Source organism: Monopterus albus, unplaced genomic scaffold (genome assembly GCF_001952655.1).
Source record: "Monopterus albus unplaced genomic scaffold, M_albus_1.0 scaffold90.1, whole genome shotgun sequence".
NCBI lineage: Eukaryota > Metazoa > Chordata > Actinopteri > Synbranchiformes > Synbranchidae > Monopterus > Monopterus albus.
Genome location: NW_018127970.1, coordinates 117,053 through 135,969, shown reverse-complemented (window position 1 = coordinate 135,969; position 18,917 = coordinate 117,053). Strand labels below are relative to the sequence as shown.

The 18,917-nt window shown below is 42.9% G+C and overlaps 3 protein-coding genes across 23 annotated transcripts in view; 1 reads left to right on the top strand and 2 right to left on the bottom strand.

The window, feature by feature from the left end:
• Nucleotides 1-9,912, top strand: part of LOC109964609 (SAM and SH3 domain-containing protein 1-like) — a 54,208-nt gene extending 44,296 nt beyond the window's left edge. For 8 of the 11 annotated variants that reach the window (XM_020608031.1, XM_020608032.1, XM_020608030.1 and 5 more), the window contains 7 exons: nt 2,802-3,636; nt 4,034-4,201; nt 4,491-4,574; nt 4,721-4,804; nt 4,911-4,992; nt 6,093-6,949; nt 9,337-9,912. In XM_020608031.1, the coding sequence (XP_020463687.1) occupies nt 2,802-3,636; nt 4,034-4,201; nt 4,491-4,574; nt 4,721-4,804; nt 4,911-4,992; nt 6,093-6,873 (2,034 nt within the window). In that variant the 3' untranslated portion in view covers nt 6,874-6,949; nt 9,337-9,912. Of the gene's footprint in view, nt 1-2,801; nt 3,637-4,033; nt 4,202-4,490; nt 4,575-4,720; nt 4,805-4,910; nt 4,993-5,885; nt 6,950-7,437; nt 7,828-9,336 lie in introns of those variants that run through there. The other 3 variants (XM_020608026.1, XM_020608035.1, XM_020608034.1) reach the window with 3 other exon arrangements.
• Nucleotides 9,913-10,620: 708 nt separating this feature from the next.
• On the bottom strand, nt 10,621-15,382 carry LOC109964565 (coiled-coil domain-containing protein 162-like). The gene is made up of 11 exons (XM_020607941.1): nt 15,107-15,382; nt 14,712-14,935; nt 13,980-14,118; nt 13,776-13,896; nt 13,562-13,671; nt 13,059-13,208; nt 12,754-12,804; nt 12,494-12,661; nt 11,949-12,101; nt 11,734-11,868; nt 10,621-10,824 (listed from the first exon to the last, which is right to left on the bottom strand). The coding sequence occupies exons 1-11, from the start codon at nt 15,197-15,199 to the stop codon at nt 10,621-10,623; spliced, it is 1,548 nt and encodes a 515-aa protein (XP_020463597.1). The 5' UTR covers nt 15,200-15,382.
• Nucleotides 15,383-15,502: 120 nt separating this feature from the next.
• The window catches only part of LOC109964611 (uncharacterized), an 18,896-nt gene continuing 15,481 nt past the window's right edge, over nt 15,503-18,917 (bottom strand). For 5 of the 11 annotated variants that reach the window (XM_020608044.1, XM_020608043.1, XM_020608042.1 and 2 more), the window contains exons 27-32: nt 18,100-18,274; nt 17,583-17,721; nt 16,935-17,088; nt 16,744-16,839; nt 16,039-16,203; nt 15,503-15,867 (exon numbers count right to left, since the gene is read on the bottom strand). In XM_020608044.1, the coding sequence (XP_020463700.1) occupies nt 15,640-15,867; nt 16,039-16,203; nt 16,744-16,839; nt 16,935-17,088; nt 17,583-17,721; nt 18,100-18,274 (957 nt within the window). In that variant the 3' untranslated portion in view covers nt 15,503-15,639. Of the gene's footprint in view, nt 15,868-16,038; nt 16,204-16,743; nt 16,840-16,934; nt 17,089-17,582; nt 17,722-18,099; nt 18,275-18,391; nt 18,460-18,917 lie in introns of those variants that run through there. The other 6 variants (XM_020608045.1, XR_002275537.1, XM_020608047.1 and 3 more) reach the window with 6 other exon arrangements.

Below are 18,917 nucleotides of genomic sequence, written 5' to 3'. Positions count from 1 at the left end.
TAGCCTGTACTTGGCACAGATGTTTCTGTACACTATGCCAGCCACTTGGTTGTGGCATTCCAAATATGCCCTGCCTGCTAGCATCTTGCACCCCGCTGTTATGTGCTGGATTATCTCAGGGGCATTTTTCCACAGTCTGCACCTGGGGTTCTGTCTGGTAGACCCTGACCTCTATTGGTCTTGTACTTAGAGCTTGTTCTTGTGCTGCCAGGATTAGTGCCTCTGTGCTGTCTTTCAGTCCAGCTTTGTCCAGCCATTGGTAGGATTTTTCGATATCAGCCACTTCTTCTATTTGACAGTGGTACATACCGTGCAGAGGTTTGTCCTTCCATAAGGGTTCCTGCTCTTCCTTCCCTTGTTCCTCTGGTTTCTGCTGCCTGAAGTATTCACTAAGCATGTCATCACTCAGGGCCATCTTCCTGATGTAATCATGGATCTTTGTTGTTTCATCCTGGGTAGTGGCTCTGACACTCACTAATCCTCGGCCTCCTTCCTTAGTGTACAGTCTCAGGATGCCTAAGAACAATCCCTACTATGACCATCACTGAGACCAACAGGCTCATATACACCACAGCAACCGTGATCCCTGAGATGCTTGGCTATAAGTTCAACAAAGGCCATAAGGAGCAGTATCCTCCATGGAGAAGGAGGTTGGAGGCCAAGATCGAGGCAGCAAGGAGAGAAATTAGCCAGCTATCAGAATTGCAGAAAGGCGTGATGAAGAAAGGGGTACCTAAGAAGTACAACTCACTGTCCATGCCTGAGGCCTTAGAGACTGCCAAGCAAAGGCTCGCAGCCCTGGCCACCTGGTTGAAGAGGCACAACAGAGAAGTTGAAGCCAGGAGAGTAAACAGAATGTTCTCCACTGAGCCATCCAAGGTGTACTCTCAGTGGCAGGGTAATAACATGAGAGCAGACCCACCAAGGCTGGAGACTAAACAATTCTGGAAAAGCATATGGGAGAATGAGGCATCGCACAACAACAATGCCCAGTGGCTGGTGGACCTGAGAACAGACCACAGCAACCTCTCTGCACAAGACCCAGTAATTATCACAATGGCAGACATTCAAGAGAGGGTCTCAAGTATGAAGAGCTGGACAGCACCAGGCCCTGCATGATCCACGCCTACTTGTTAAAGAAGCTAACTTCACTCCATGAGCGCCTGGCGGAACAAATGAACCTGCCCTGAGTGGTTAAATAAAGTCCGGACAGTCCTGATGCTGAAGGACCCTCAGAAGGGAGCACTACCATCCAACTCCCGCCCAATAACCTGCCTCTGCACAACATGGAAGCTCCTGTCAGGCATCATAGCAGCTAAGATGAGGAGGCACATGGCTCAATACATGAGCAGCGCCCAGAAAGGAACACCAGTAGAAACCAGTGGAGCAAAGCACCAGCTACTGGTTTATAAAGTAGTCACCCGAGACTGCAAGACCAGGCAAACCAGCCTGTGCACTGCCTGGATTGACTACAAGAAAGCCTATGACTCAATGCCTCACACATGGATCCTGGAATCAGAATCAGCTTTATTGGCCAGGTGTGACGGACACACGAGGAATTTGACTCAGGTACATCGGCTCTCAATGTACAAAACAGTAAACCAGCATAAGGCCGTGTAATATAACAAAATAGCAGTATTAACATCAGCAAACTGTGCAAACAATGCAGAAAAAGCAGTATAAACAGACCGTAAATAATGCAGACAACAGAGGAATGTTCATTGAAATGAGATAAATAGGGATAAAAGAGAGTGCTTAAGAACTAGTCTCTATAATCTGTATGAGGGACTGGATAAGTGTGGCCGAATGGTAACAAGGAGAGGGAAGGTAGTCAGAACTGAGGGGATTGTACTACCAGAAGGCAACATAGCAGATGTTTGGGACAACTACAAGTACTTTGGGATCCCGCAGGCAAATGGGAACCATGAAGAGGCCGCAAGGAAAGCATGCCACTGACATCAAGACAAGGAAGCTCCTTACAATGCACAGTGGGTTTCACCCTAAGTCCAGCATCCTGAGACTGTACAGTAAGTGGAAGGAAGGAGGCCGAGGATTAGTGCGTGTCAGAGCCACTATCCAGGATGAAACAACATAAACCCATGAATACATCAGGAAGATGGCCCCGATCCCAGGAGCAACATCTGAGATCTCTGTCCAGAAGAATGTCAGGAACATTTTTCTGAGCATTTAAAAATCCATAAAAGACAGTTGAATATGATGCGATATTTAAATGGTGACCTATTTAAATTGAGGGTATATAATGTTAGTCTGATATATGGATTTGTCAGAATAAGACAACTTGTGTTCCTGTTGAATCTGCTCCTATAGGTAGTTTATTTCCTCTGAGACATGTTTATAGCCTAGTTTAAGTTCAAGCTTCTCCTGTCAGTTAACCACAGCGCACGCTGTTACTGTGCATTTGATTTGTGCCAGCTCACACTGCACATTCCTCACTGAAATGTTTTTCCCCACTCAGCTTATAATCGTAATTGATTATAAAAAAAATATATATATATATATATATCCTGTCGATCAACTAACAGATGAATTGTTGTTGCAGCACTGGACTAGATTAATAATTGTTCATTTCAGTAGTAAATGATTAATTTAATGTTTCCTCAACAAAACTTTTAAATGCAAAGCTGCAGTGATTAGTGAAGCAGTCCCTGAGGGTAGTAGGCTGAATATATAATATTTGGCAACTATTTTGATGATCAGTTTTTTTGTGTCATTTTTTAAGATGAATATTTTCTGGTTCCACCCTGAATTGTCCTGACTTACACATAGTTTCTTTGCCTTAGGAACACGATTGTTTGGAGAGGAAAATGTCTCAGAAGGTACCTGCCAGGACTTCATCTTTCGTGTCCCTTCATTCAGATTCACATAAGCAGAGCATTCTTAGCGAATTTGACAAGCTCAGGAAAATGGACCTGCTGTGTGATGTCACTTTTGTTGTGGAAGACGTGCACTTCAAGGCACACAAAGCCCTGCTGGCAGCAAGCAGCAAGTATTTCTCCCTCATGTTCACGTCAGAAGATCACATTAGCAAGTCTACCTACAGACTGGAAGGAATGGCAGCGGACATGTTTTCTGCCATGCTGGACTTCATCTACAGCGCCCAGGTGTCTGTGGAGATGAGCGCCACAGAGCCTCTCCTGGCCACAGCTCATCTTATGGAGGTTGCTGAGCTTGTCAGAGTGCTCACTGAACTCTCAGGCTCTGCTGCAGGGGTTACAGGTGATGAGGTAAAGGCAGATAAAGCCGAGGTGCCACATGCATTGAAACGCAAAAGAGGGCGGCCGAAGAAAAAGATGGACGTGTGTGTAATAGAGCCGGGGGTAGAGAACTCAGATGTGGTAACAGATGTGGACAGTGATCGTGCAGAAACAGAGTCACAGTCCAAAGATGATGCAGACTACTTCCTAGGAGCGCACCGGAGCCGCCAGAGCAAGCGCCAAATCAGGCCTCCAATGAAATACAAGAGTTATAAGGTGGAGAGTGACACAGCAGGAGGCAAAGAACCTGGAAAGAGAGGCAGGAGGAGGACATATCCCAACACGGAGGCCTGGTGTGAGGACTGCGGCAAAGTGTTTAAAAACCACCTCTTTCTAACAATTCACCAAAGGACTCATACAGGTAATGATCCACATGAATTATGACTTAACAGATGCTCTAGAGGTCGGAGGGGATGTTGGAGTCCCAGAGCATGAGAAAGAATGATTCTAGTTTACTTCTTATATAGATTTGGTGGTTGTTCCTGAATAGTCCTAATAAATCTGAACTTCTCCTTAATCCATTAATCACATACTGCAGAGGTTCCCATAAGAAAGATGTCTTCGACTGGAAACGCTTCTGTGGTGCAGCCTGGTGAATGACAGCGGATGGCTGCAGTCCTGCACCCTCTTGGTTGTAAATGTATTTAACCTGTTAAACTGTAGATGGTTGGAAAAATGGCACACGTGCTTGGTTACCACTGATGAGGGTTTAATTACCACACCACCTCGCTGAACCTTCATGTGTTCGTTTCCCCCAGGAGAGAAGCCTTTCCGGTGCTCGGACTGTGGGAAGTGTTTTACCCAGAAGCACACTCTTCTGGTTCACCAGCGCATTCACACTGGAGAGAAGCCGTTTGTTTGTCCTGTCTGCTCCAAAGCTCTCTGCACCAAACACTCGCTGCAAGAGCACATGAACCTGCATGAAGGTAGGGCCTGGTCAAATTAGTGACTGTGTATATTATTTTCCGATGATTACCCCTTTTCCTACCAATAATGTATCCATCCATCCATCTGTATTTTAAATTTGCATTTTAACACGCTAAAATGAAAACTGATTTAGTGTAGTTGGTGTGCATCTCTTTAGAAAACTACAATGGAAAAATTAATATTGGTGCTATATATTGCCATTAAGCATTAACTTCCATAGTCTGTCACTCTTGTTCTCTTAGGATACACCACAGTGTATTTTATTTTTTATTTTACTTGCCTCCACAGAGGAGAAATCCTTTGACTGTGATAAATGTGGAAAGATGTTCACTCAGAAAAGGCAGCTGAGAAGCCATTACAGAGTTCATACAGGTGAGAAACAGCAGCGGGTGAATCAAAGATACCGTGCATGGCTTTGCTCAAATATTGGTATGTCCCTACCGTCCTTATGCAAAACTACACCGTTGTTTTAAAGGCTGAAAAGTGTGTTCTTTCTTTCCTTTTCTCTCTCTCTCTAGGTAAACTGTTACCAGAATGTGCTCAGTGTCATCACACGTTTTTGGACACGGCTCAGCTGAAAAAGCACCTGAGAACTCACACAGGTGAAGCCTCTGCTTTCAACAGACCTGCAAATCACTTCTGTGCCATTAAAACTAGTTCCATTGCATCACAAAGCTGACATTACTGTGTGTTTTAATATCTTTACAGGTGAGAAGCCTTTCACATGTGAGATTTGTGGAAAGTGTTTCACAGCTAAGAGCACGCTGCAGACTCACATCAGAATCCACAGGTGAGACAGATACTTTAAATATCATTGCAAGGTTTGTGCACTTATGTATGCGAGTTGCATACAGAGGAAAAACTGTAATGTTCATATCTACTGGATGTAAAATTAAGCAAATTGAAATTAATTGTATCAGGCTGAACATAAGCAAATTGAAATTAATTGTATCAGGTCAGGTATGTAAGAGGTCAGTGTTGTGTGTGCAGCTTGTGTTTGCTGCCCCCCTCTGACCTAAACAGTTCCATTCAAACGAATTGTCTTTGAATGGAATGAGGTCTTATAGACACATAGAGGACAAAGTATGAGGTCCATTTTTTTTTTCCTCCAGTATTTAACATATTGATCATATTACAGGTTTAAGTTAAAGGCTGTTTTCTCTATGCAGTTTCTTGACAACTGCAGCCCTGTCATCCTTTGTTAGATGTTTGGTTGCAGTCCTTTCTGAGTGATGGCATTCTTGCTTGCAGCCAAAAATACTTTACAGTGGTCCCTTTCCTCCTGAGCCTTCAGTTTGTCTGGGTTTTTGCCCAGGAATGAGACAAGAGCAAATTCTGTTACAAAACTTTATTTCTTTAGCAGCCCCTGTCAACACTGCCTCTAATTTCAATTTATCCGTCACGATCCCTTGGAATAGATTTCAATTTTGGAGTCACATATTTTGTTTTCCTATAGAAGTCACTGTAAAGCTTGGTGTCTTAGCCTGACTTTCTCATAGATAATGCCAATCATCTTTGTCCCACGTCTGTTTTGACATAGACAGCTGTGTTGTTTTTTGGAGTTGTATTCTATTGTATATTTGTGATGTGATTAGAGACTCAATCGACTGGCAGAGATCAGAAATGGTCAGTTTTCAGTGTGATCAGCTTTGACCAGCGAATGGACGGTCACTCTGATTTCAGATTCTGTGCCAATCAGATTTAGACGCATGACAGTGCACGTCCCACACGCAGTGGCACAGACCAAAAGCGTAGCATGTCATGTGCACTTGAGCAAGGCTTGGAATCATCAAATCATATCGGAATCAGCCAAGGTCTCTGTTCATCTTTAATCACTTCAGCCTGTTATATACCAAATACATTCAGTGATATATATTTCTCCTTTTGCAGAGGTGAGAAGCCATTTCACTGCAGCATCTGCAGCAAGTCTTTTTCAGACCCTAGTGCAAGAAGACGACACGTCGCCTCCCACTCTGGGAAGAAACCCTTCATTTGCTCTTTCTGCAGCCTTTCCTTCACCCGTCTGGACAATCTGAAAACACACACCAAATCGCACGACAAGGAGAGAGCTGCCTCGCCTGAGGCAGTAGAAGCAGAGGCCCCAGCATCACCGGAGGAGGTGCGTAACATCCTGCAGCTGCAGCAGTACCAGCTGGCCTCAGGCTCGGAGCAGGAGATCCAGCTGGTGGTGACAGGAGATGTGAACAACATTAATTTCGTGCCGGGTCAAGAGCAGGGCATTGGCATAATCACCGCAGAGGGGCACACGTCAGAATCAGCCCACTCCAGACTCGCACTGCTCGCTCAGGCTGACGTGGTGGACCAGACCCCTCCGATTCAGATCAGCATGCTGGAGGGACAGATTTCACACCAGCCTGAGCAGATGCACGTCATCACTCTGAGTAAACAGGCGATCGATCACCTACAGGCCCAACACGGTCCTTCACAGCCCTGTCAGATGATGGCTGCCGCTCAGGAGACACTGGAAGCTCAGGTGGGCAGGGAGCAACACAGCCAGGGCATCCACATCAGCAGCCAGAGCGGCCAGCCCATCTCTATCAGCCAGCCCAGTGAGCAGATCTCCAGCCACCACATCCAGGGACAGACGTTTCAGATCCAGGCAGGAACCGTCTCCTACCTGTACACCACCGGGCTGTCCCCAGAGAGCTGAGTGGGACACAAACCTGATGCCGAGAACCCAGCTACAGTTCCCCCCACACTTGGCTCGACAGTACAACCGCCGTCAGGTAAGAACACTTAATTATTTTCTGCTGACTGTTTTCCAAAGTACGCCATATTTTACACTTTGAATGCGTCTTTCTACCTTTTCGTGACACCTTGTGTGCACGGTTTAAGTCAATGTGATTGGAAGAAAAATATGCAGTAGAGCCTGACTGATACTGAGATTGTTGTTACATAAACATTTTTAGGGATTGCGTTATTTAACAGTAAAACTGCATTTGGCTTTTCCATTCTGTGATTTACTTTTCGGCCAAGGACGTGCGCTACTACCAATCTGCACTCAGCTAATAATTAACACTGCAGACGACTCTTGGCATCAGTAATTTAATAGCATTTTCACCGGAATGATTTTACTGTTTCATGCAGGATTCAAGCACCGGTGACCTGAAACTTGGTAGAAATGCATTCAACTATGGCAGGCTTCTCTAAGTGGTCAGCAGTAAAAAGAAAATGCAATTTTTAGACTGAAGACAAGGTTTTATTTTCATTGCAGAGAAGTTGTCAAATGAGACAAACCTGGAACAGAGCAGAGTAAAGGTACTGCATTTGTTTTAAAGCAAAGACGTGTGTCTAAAGTTTATGATAGAGATGGAGCACATTTAGGCCATGCCCACAACAGGGGAAAAACGCCTAAAAGCTGCTGAGCAAAAAACCCTGAACCTTTAAAAAGAGAAGAATAAGGCATTAGTAGAAGAACTGGAACACTGGGATCCTGAAACTCAAATGTGTCTGTGTGCAGGGAGTGTTTTATGAATCAGACAGCTATGCAGGAACATTGTGCCTTAGCTAACTACAGTAGCTTGCTGATAACAGTCAAGCTGCACCACAGCTTCGCTCTATTTTGGAAAAATTGTCATGCAAATTTTCCTCCCTCATGCAAAGTGTCAGCTAAGTTAGCAACAGCAAATACACTCACAGACGTCTCAGGATCCCTGTTTCCCCATTTTTCCTGCTACTGCCTCACCTCTTATCTGCTTTTGTCATCTTAAAGCCTTGGGGTTTTTGCTCAGCAGCTTTTAATCTGGGTTCTTTGCCTTGTTGGTAAGTGCATCCTACCACACAGCTGCTTTCAGGCATTTTTCTTTTTTTTGGTAAAAAAATAAATAAAATCAATGTAGAGCGAGGAATTGTTTTCCCCCAGTGGGTGTGGTTTTCAGAGTGTGACGCATTGCGCTCCGTCTCTATTGGTGGATTTTGTTATGAAAACCTTCATGGTCAACTGTTAACACAAACAGTAACTCTAGAGAATCAACATCAGCACAGGTCTCTGACTTTTTATAAAGTTCTCAGAAGTAATTTAGTGCTGTTTGTTTGAGCTGCGACTGCATCTCACATGTCTGGTAACTTCTCTGCAGTGAAGACACGCAGGCGAGACGGACCCTGAAAGAGAAACAAAGGCTGATTTTAGTGTGCCTGTATATGTGTGTGTATATATATATATATATACACACACACACTGCATTCACCAAAGGGAAAAAAAAATTAGTTTTGACTTACTTTCTCATAATTACAGGATCTTATTCTTGCAAGTACAAGATAAGTCAAGGGTTGGAACGCTGCAGAACTTGTCAGGTTTTAACAAATTCTTTAGTATCAGTGTAATTCAGTGACAGCTGTCAGCACATCGAATAGCGCATCACAAAACTTAAGCTATAAATGGGTCTCAGAGTTGCTGCCTGCAGTGTAACTCACTATATTCATGTACTGAGCAGGAGTTAGAAAGCTTCAGGACCTGCTGGAGAAACACTGGGTTGTCAGTATCTATGTAATTCTGACAGTACACCCAATATCTGTTCACACAAGTAATCATTATTGCACTACTGGATGTACTGACAACTAGCACTGAATTTCTTTGATACTAAAGAATTCATTAAAATCTGATTTTCAGCCAAGTTCTACAGTGTTCCAACCGCAGCTACTAAATGGACCTAAGTGATATTGTTTTGTTACGTTAGTACCGGGAATGGCCCGAGTACCAACAAAAAGAGGAAAACAGTCATATGCTTATAAACTATTTTAGCATATCAAAATATTACAATAATTAAAATCCTAAACAGTAGCTACTCTTGTTAATGTACACAGTTCAATGCTGTACGGTCTGTTTCTCACTCACTGCCTTGGGTCTGTCTATTCTTGTGCTTGAACGGCTCCTGGCTGTTTCTGCTCTCCGGTGTCTTAGCTCCATAGCAGACTCTTGACGTGAGGTGCGGTCTGTGAACCTGCCAGGCCCGGCCACGAGTCGACCTGAGACAAAACAGAACAGGGTCACTGCAGGCAAAAATACAATCACAGAATTTAAAATGTCTGGGACAATCTGATGCCTCTGATGTTACTCCTGAACCACATGAATATCTACACAGCAAGGTGTAACTCACAATATGATTCTGTACAGGTGATCACCCCACTGCACTGAGATGGAGGTACAGTGAAGATCCTGTGGTGGGTACCATACCTGCTGAGGGACTGCTCCATCTGCTGACTGACTGCGTGTAATGACTCCTGATTTGACCTGCGACAGAACAAGTGCAGGGACGACTGGGAGTGAACTGTCGGTCTGGAAAATTGTCCCATATCCAAAGAGACGCTCTCTCTTTGTTCCAGCTGATGTGTGGAAGGCCTGTACCTGTTGTAGAAGTGCATGTGGAGAGAGCTGCTTCCATGTTGTTCACCTGGTTCTTCAGCTTATCCACTTGCTGAAAGGCCTCTTGTTTGAGGCAGTGCTCCTGATGCAGCCGGCCCCTCACCTGGATACAGTGAAAGGAAAACAAAGTCAGAAGTATCTTGTTATTATTTGACCTTCAGGTTTAGTTTTTTTCCATGAGCAGCATGTCTCTGTGGATGGAAGCATGGGCTGGTCGAGACTGAATTCCAATGACCTTAATATCCCCTGACTCTTCCTCTAGGACCAACATCAGGTCCAAATTTCTGTTTGATTTATGACCAATTAAACATGATTATGACCTGTTAACCATCAGCGTGCTGAATTTAGCTCAAACCACCACTAAGTGCAGCCTCACAGAGCTGCTCGCATGGCTCTACACGCTTAGTCTTGTTTCTTTAAAGCATGCAATGAAACTTAAAGTATAGGGGTCTTTTATGCTTAGCTCATCAAAGGCATTAATTTTGGAAGCAGATAACATTTTCATAGGGCAGAGATCTTCAGTGCCATCTCCTACAGACCTGTCGGATCTCTCTGGCACTGCGTTGCCTCTCTAGCTGGTTCATCCTGCTGCCTCGGTCCAGCTGCTCGCTGAGCACTTGGAGTTGCCTCTCTCTGTCCTCCATGTCGGCTCTCATTTGTTCCAGGCTCTGCACCCGGTAAGTGTCCAGCTCCTGCCTGCTGCGGGCCTCCTGTGCAGACTGATGCCTGGCCACCTGGAGCTCCTCTGTCTGTGAGCAGGTATCAGAGGGTGTTTAGTTAAATGTCCAGGCCACACTAGGCAGCTTCAGACTTAGCGTCTGTGTTTGACGACATTGGCCGCTGATCTCTGATCACTAAGTAAATCAGTTTAAAAAAAAAAAATAAAAAAAACAGTGAGTCTAAAGCTATGCTTAGTTTGCTGTTTCCAGAAAATGAGCTGGAAGATGTAGGACCACTAAAATAAAGTATTACCCAAAATTATTATGATTTTTGCTACATTTTTTAACTTGGACTAACTGAGTTATCACTGTTGTGCTACACAAGCTTAATGTTTGGACAGCAGGGATGTGTGGCAGCAGTGGAGTGTAGTACCTTCTTTTTCTTCTTGGTGCTGCTGCACTCGGCCTGACAGCGGGTCAACACCTGCCGGGCGACGTCCAACTCCTCCTGTAGGAACAGCACTTCCTCCTCTGCTATCATCTTCACCCTGAGTGCCTCGGTGCGGCTGGTGATCTCCCTCTGGGCAAAACAGAATGTTGTATCACTGTAACAGTATTTGAACACTTATGATAAATTAGCGACTGTAGAATAAGTGGTCAGACTACACAAATTCATGCTTAAATTAATTTATAAGTGGATGTGAGGGTAAATATAAAACGTGTGCTTCGCTTCTGTCCTACTGGTATTGAGCAGGAGATATGGTGTTTCAGTCCTTCAATGGCCAGCATTGTCCCCCATCAACTGAGGCGTTATAGCCCGGCATCGGTGAGGTGTCGTTACCTGTCTTTGAACCCTCACATGTGGACCGACGCCTATTGTCCTGGTGGGAATTAGGGGGGGAATGTTTGGGAAGAGATTTCAAAACGGAGTTGTAGAAATCGATCTCAGCCCAAACATTCCCACCAGGACAAAAGGTGTCGGTCCACATGTGAGGATTCAAAGACAGGTAACGACGCTCACCGATACCGGGCTATAACGACTCAGCCATTAGGGGACATTGTTGGCTGTGGAAGGACTGAAACACCACTCAGGGATAAATATCTCCTGCTCAACACCAGTTGGACAGAACTGATGAAACGTCTTCTATGTAAAAGCAATTACAGATGTTTTTTCTACGTTTTTCCAGCTTACTATGAGCTGGATGACAGAATTTGCATAGACAAATTTTTCAACTAATTGCAAAAGTAAATAGAAAACTTGTTTTAAAACTTGTTTTATTTATATATATGTATTAAATTTTACTTTTGAATTGTCAGATTTAGCACAATAAAACTAGCTGAATTAGAGGGTAAACTCAAAATGCAGACAACGTTTCCTTTTTCCAAATAGACAGACCCAAGTATATTTGGGTCCCCTGCACTCGTGGCCTTCCTGCAGGGGAGGAATCAGATTTCTGAATACGGAATATTTCTTCATCCTGCTACTGACCTGCTGAGCCTGAAGCAGCTGGTGGTGAAGCTTCTCCTGCTCGACCACCAGTCTCCATCGATTCCAAGCCTTGAGTTTACAGAGCAGTGCGGTCAGCCAGCTATTCTCCTGGGACAACTCATGGACGACTTCATTCTAATAAACAGGTGGAGTGTTTTTAGAAATGCTCTTTTGATTACCTTTTATTTGTTTGAAATACAAATTGTTTACTGTACCTTTAAGCGTGTGAGTGCAAGGCTGTTGTCGTCTTTTGTGCAGCCGTATTTCTTCTTGAGCTTGATAATCCTGTCCACTCCCTCCTCTCTTGTTCTGTTCACAATCTCACTCACATCCCGTTCCATCTGCCGGTGGTACTCATCAAGTCTGGCCTGAGATACAGACAGCGAGGGCAAATAAAAGTTTTTAGTGGCTCATGGAAGGAATAAGGTTAAAAAAAAAAGAAAAGGAAATTCAAACACTGCAACTCACAACAAATGTAAGAGTGGAGAAAATGAATGTTTAGAATTGAAACTTTCAACACAAGGCCACATTATACAGAACCTCCATTAAACAAAAGTATAGTTTACACTATTAACATTTTATATTGATGCTGAACTCTTTCAGTCATGTGAAATGTCAAACTAAAAAACAGAAAGCACCTCTTCCCAACTGGACAGATGGCTATATGCTGGACCAAGGGCTCAAAGAAAATGTTGCTCTACATCTGTACCATTTTGGAAGAGAGGCCTTCAAACACACAAGTTCCAGTCACATTTCTCACCTTTAGCTGAATGCAGGTGGAGAAGAGTTGTCGCACTAAAAGGTCGTAACGTTCTTTAAATTTCAGACTGAACTGTTCTTCTAGAGAAGTCCTTTCTTCTTCCAGGTGAGCAACCTGAGCCTGCAGTGCTGAGATCTCCAACATCATCCCACGACATAAAACAGACACCTGTGGAACAATAACAACAGTAATGGTTTGTTTTAAGGAACTCAAGGAATGTGGCGATACCGTACGCACAGTGTGTGAAAGCTTCAGATTACCTCCTCTATGTGGGAGCTGTGTGTCTGAGAGTCCTTAAGATTCTTTAAATCCTAAGGTTGGAAAATAAAGAGCATAACCACAAAATAAAATCATACAACAGTACAGTCATATTTTAAGTGTGAACAATAAATGTATTTAAATAGTTGTGTAAGCTGCTCTAGATATCAATAACTGGTACAAATAGGCCCAAATCCTGTGCAGCAAATTAAATCTGATTGTGGCAGCACTGAACCTTGTTGTACATAAACTGCCAATAACATGTACTGCTGGGTTGCCTGTTGAGGTGACAATCTAATACATGTACCTGTTCTCTCTGGTAGAGGAGCTGAGTCTCCTGCTGCAGGATTCGTTCATAAAACTGCGAGTAAAGCAGGAAGCAGCAACACTCTCGCTCCATCAGAGAAGAGCCAAGGTGAGTGAGACACTGCTGGAGATGCCCCTGAGAGACCCTCAGCTGAAAGTAGAAACATTCAGGAATATTATTACTCAGCATGTAAACGTCTGTTCATCTGAACAGCAAGACAGCAGTAATGCAGTGTCTTAGCCTGATGTTGTAAGAGAAGGTCACAGTAGATGTGTAATATAGCACATACTCTGGTTACTAAAACTTCTACTGTACATGTAACTTTAGGTTCCACACTTGCACTTTAATGTATTCCCACAGGTAAAAATGTATACGGTATATTTTCTAGGAATATCTAATCTGAATAGTTGCTATTTATACATTTAAAATACATCCTGAGAGTATAAGCTATTTGCAGAAAGACAATAATGTCGTCACCATGCGTCGTTAGATATCTTCTCTACCTGTCCCTCAGCTTCTTCGACTCCGTCCATCAGTTGCTGTATGAATGTCTCCACAATCTGCGGCCGCTCTGGGGACAGACTGTACTTCAGAGGGACTTTCTTCCACAGCTCTAACCAGAGACAACATGTTTTTATTGCCACCTTAATTCTATAGTTTTTACTTCAGTGTTAAACTACTGCTTAAAGCTAAGTATATTCTGTGGATTTTGGGTACCTGTGGGGAGGTGCGTGTCTTGTCGTGTTCGCTCAGAAACCACCAGCGTCAACTCTCTGTTGATCCTCCTTTGTACCATTCTGATCATGTCACACTCAGTGCTCTCCAGCAATTTGTGAAGCTGAGACAAAAATATTTTACAAGGTTACTTCTATAAGATGCAAAGCCATAACTGTACAGCTAATACTGTATTTATGTCTGTACCTGCCAGGTTTTCACATCAACCTCTGCAGCTCCAGGAGGGGGCAGGAGAGACTGTGTGCCATAAACTAAGATCTCATAGTCACGCTCCTTACCCATTTGTTGCGCCAGAGATTTCATACTGGGGTAAAAGATTTCATCCCTGTCACAAAAACAACCAGTGTGGAATTTAAAAACTGGTCTTACAAAAGGATTTTAGCCACCACATGGTAAAACAATAGTAGAATTGAACTTGAGATTCAAAGTTCACTCTTGATCACAAAAAGAGCAGTTGGGGAAAAAAAAAAAACTTCTTACCACAAGGTCTTTTCAGCAGCTGTTCTGGAGCTTTTGATCATAACACATGGTCTTCTTCAGTAGAAGGAGTGTGCTCAGATATCATGGATTTTAAAATGTTTTCTGATTTTATTTTTTTCTTCACAATTTCTGTAGATCACATTGTAAAGTAGGTCACTCACAAAACAATAGAGCTACTAGAACAGCTACTAATTGGACCTGGTGGTGAAATTGTTCTGTTAAACTGTTCTGTTTTCAGGATTCCGTGTTTCCTGGACAAATGTTTTCTGAAATGAATAAATAACAGAACAAAAATGGCTTTGTGGGTTTATCTTCAGTATACTGTGTTGCCTATGGATAAAAACATCTGGTTGATATGTTAAATTTATTGACAAAAGCCATGCAAATGTATTTACAGTTGTCTGAAAGTAATAAATCCTCTGTTTCTGAGCTTCTCACCTGTAAAGTTTCACAGTCTGCTGATACAGACTGGGCGTGCAGGACACCTCCACACCCAAACGTCTTCGAGCCCAACTCTCCTTGAAGACCTGAAGCTGCTTCATCAGCAGGAGGAAACCTTTCAGCACAGACTGGACTTGAACTGGATCCTGAGGAGGTGGGTTGGAGCTTGACACACAAGTTGTCTTCTCTTCTTTTTCAGCTTCCGAGCAACTTTTATCTCCCTGGTATTCAGACATAACAATTTACATAACATCCTATCGCAGATTTGTGCCTGATTATAGCCATAAATAAACCCACTAGCTTCATTTAATCAATTATTCACTAGAAAATCCAAGCTGTTTCTTCTACCTACTTAAGAGAGCTTTTTGATAACTAATAAAAAAGCCTTTTACTTCATTAGGTTTCCCATCATGCAGAAGGTCATCTTTGTTGCCATGGAGACGAACAGGCTCTGCCTCTCTCCCACTGTTCAGGACATCCTCCATGAGAAGCGACACACCGAGGATTGCTGCGTTGGCCTGCAGTCTGCTGCGATCACTCAGGCCACTTAGACACAGCTGCAGACAAACACTCCTTTTTATTACAGTGTTAAAAGATGTACGTGTTATATGTTTAGTAAGAGATGTTCTTTCTCTCCTCAACCTGCTTAAAATATTGGGCTGTGTCTACTGTAACCCCTATTTTGAAGTTTAACCAAACTGAGACAAAGAAGAATGTAATAAAATGTTGTTTTTTTTAAATCACATCAGAGCCTGTAATCATTCTTGTATCTAACAGAACAAAAATGGCTTTGTGGGTTTATCTTCAGTATACTGTGTTGCCTATGGATAAAAACATCTGGTTGATATGTTAAATTTATTGACAAAAGCCATGCAAATGTATTTACAGTTGTCTGAAAGTAATAAATCCTCTGTTTCTGAGCTTCTCACCTGTAAAGTTTCACAGTCTGCTGATACAGACTGGGCGTGCAGGACACCTCCACACCCAAACGTCTTCGAGCCCAACTCTCCTTGAAGACCTGAAGCTGCTTCATCAGCAGGAGGAAACCTTTCAGCACAGACTGGACTTGAACTGGATCCTGAGGAGGTGGGTTGGAGCTTGACACACAAGTTGTCTTCTCTTCTTTTTCAGCTTCCGAGCAACTTTTATCTCCCTGGTATTCAGACATAACAATTTACATAACATCCTATCGCAGATTTGTGCCTGATTATAGCCATAAATAAACCCACTAGCTTCATTTAATCAATTATTCACTAGAAAATCCAAGCTGTTTCTTCTACCTACTTAAGAGAGCTTTTTGATAACTAATAAAAAAGCCTTTTACTTCATTAGGTTTCCCATCATGCAGAAGGTCATCTTTGTTGCCATGGAGACGAACAGGCTCTGCCTCTCTCCCACTGTTCAGGACATCCTCCATGAGAAGCGACACACCGAGGATTGCTGCGTTGGCCTGCAGTCTGCTGCGATCACTCAGGCCACTTAGACACAGCTGCAGACAAACACTCCTTTTTATTACAGTGTTAAAAGATGTACGTGTTATATGTTTAGTAAGAGATGTTCTTTCTCTCCTCAACCTGCTTAAAATATTGGGCTGTGTCTACTGTAACCCCTATTTTGAAGTTTAACCAAACCGAGACAAAGAAGAATGTAATAAAATGGTTTTTTTTTAAATCACATCACAGAGCCTGTAATCATTCTTGCATCTCATAATACAAGATATGAACCCACAGATAATTTGCTGTTCTTATAGCTTTGGCCGTAGTGGGGTTTAAAATGTAAAAAATGATCCTGAAGGTGGCATAGAACTGAAAGGCGATTATGTCTCAAGGTTTTGAGTGTGTTCAGCAAGTAATACATTAATAATATCAATTTACAGAAGATATCTTGTATACAAAATTGTGTTGTCTTAAATGTAAAGAGAGCCTTAAGAATGGCAGTGTGGTCTATGGAGAAACCGACTGCATCTAACTGTTAGGCCACAACATTAGCAGAAAAGTGTGACAAATAAAAGATAACATATTAGCTGAACCTGCATGCAGTATTCGATGGGTGGGACATCCCAGACATGCAGAGGGAGCAGTCCATGGCAGCCTATAAAACTCCTCCATGGATACATCATCTGTGCCTGGAGATGAAGACAGCATGAGATACACCCCACTTCCATCTTCAAATGTAGTTTTACGTGATAATGTTTTCCACCGAGATCCAAACTAAACCAACCTGACAGCTTTGAGCCTCTAGAGGCTGAGGAACAGGCAGTGTGAGACTGAACACATCAGTCTGAATACTGTCACTGAGCAGAGGGAGAGCAGTCGCCATGTTGTCACTCACACTCTGAAAAGCAGCAGCATCACCAGAAGAGAGGAACGCCTCCCTACCACAAGAAAAACATGACAGGAAGAAAGTCCACGATATTTTATAAAATTATTGCTTATGTGCAGTTCATGGCTGCCACCTTTACCCTGGGCCCAGCACAGCGGGCACCCTAACAGTCTAAAATTTTATGCAATATCAGGTGTCTTGGACACACGAGGAATTTTACTCTGGTACATCGGTTCTCAATGTGCATGTACATATCCCCATGCAAGGGGCAAGTAAACAGTAAACCAACATAAGGCTGTGTAATAACAAAATCTGCAGTATTAACAAGCAGCAAACAGTCCAAACAATGCAAAATAAGCTGTATAAACAGGCAGTAAACAATGCAGACAGACAGAGGAATGCTCATTGAAATGATAGGAATAAATATAGAGCACTTAAAAATAAAGACCTGTACAGAATGTATAAAGCTGATCTGCAAAGACAGACGGGAGATGGACCAGCATAACAAAGGTAACTTAAAGCAGGATGCTATGCAGAGACACGGACCTGATGAGGTGCCTGACAGCAGTATCAAACTGCAGGAGGAGAACCTGCCTGCGCAGCTGCAGCAGACGGCCAACAAACTCCGGGCTGCTGGGATTAGACAGTCGGTCGACCTGATGCTGGATCTTCAGCAGCTCTGCTCCTGCATAACAACCAGAGAGGAGACAGAAAGGTAATGGATTCCAGTGAATGACTGTCTAGATAAAGGCTTTATTTATTTATATCATTTATTATACATTATTGCCTGATCAGTTGTCTTGCTGCGATTAGGAAAATGTTCTTTTCTGACAATAAAACATTTTTAAACTTTATTTGAACTTTTTTTATTTAAAGCAAAATCAGACTACATCACCAAGGCCAATATATACACCTGGGGTTCAATAAATGTCAAGGGCAACATGAATTTGTGGACAAAGTGAAATTAAGGACAAATGTATCCCTCATCTTTCCTGCCACTGAATAGATACAATGGGTCGTAAACAATATTAGTATCTAGGCAGTGTCTCTGAGATCTACCTACCAATGCCTTCACTGCCTCCCCAGTCAGCTGTAAGATGCGAGTCCGGTGCCCCCCGTCCTATGCAGCTACAGGAGTTGTCTGCGTTTCCCAGTCTGGAGAAACTAACCAGGTAATAAATAATGTCATGAAGAGCTGAGACTATCTGCAGAGTGTGATGGAGAGCCTCGGCACTTGCCTGTTGAAATTAGAACAACAGAAGGGCAAATGACATAAATTCTGGAAAATTTAGAAAATTATGTGAAAAGTGAATTAATAACACTCGCACACAAGATTTATAACATATTAGCTGAACCTGCATGCAGTATTCGATGGGTGGGACATCCCAGGCCATTACCGACCTGATGGAGGACATAACAAGTGCTATGGATGAGAGGAAATACACGATGGGAATATTTATTGACCTAAAAAAAGCATTTGGCACAATCAATCATGAGTTATTAATGGACAAGTTAGAAAAATATGGGATCAGAGGAATGGTTTTGAATTGGATTAGAAGTTATTTGACACAGAGGCGTCAATTTGTGAAGTTGGGTGAATACCAATCGAGTGAGCTGGATATTGTATGTGGAGTGCCTCAGGGTTCTGTTTTGGGACCTAAATTATTTATATTATACATCAATGATATATGTAAGGTTTCTGATTTAGTGAAAGTGGTTTTATTTGCTGATGACACTACCATATGGGCATCGGGTGAAAACCTACAGCAACTCTCTGGACGGGTTACACAGGAACTTGAGAAGATAAAGAAATGGTGTGACAGTAATATACTATCTCTGAATTTGGATAAAACTAAATTTATGGTATTTGGGAATCGCAGA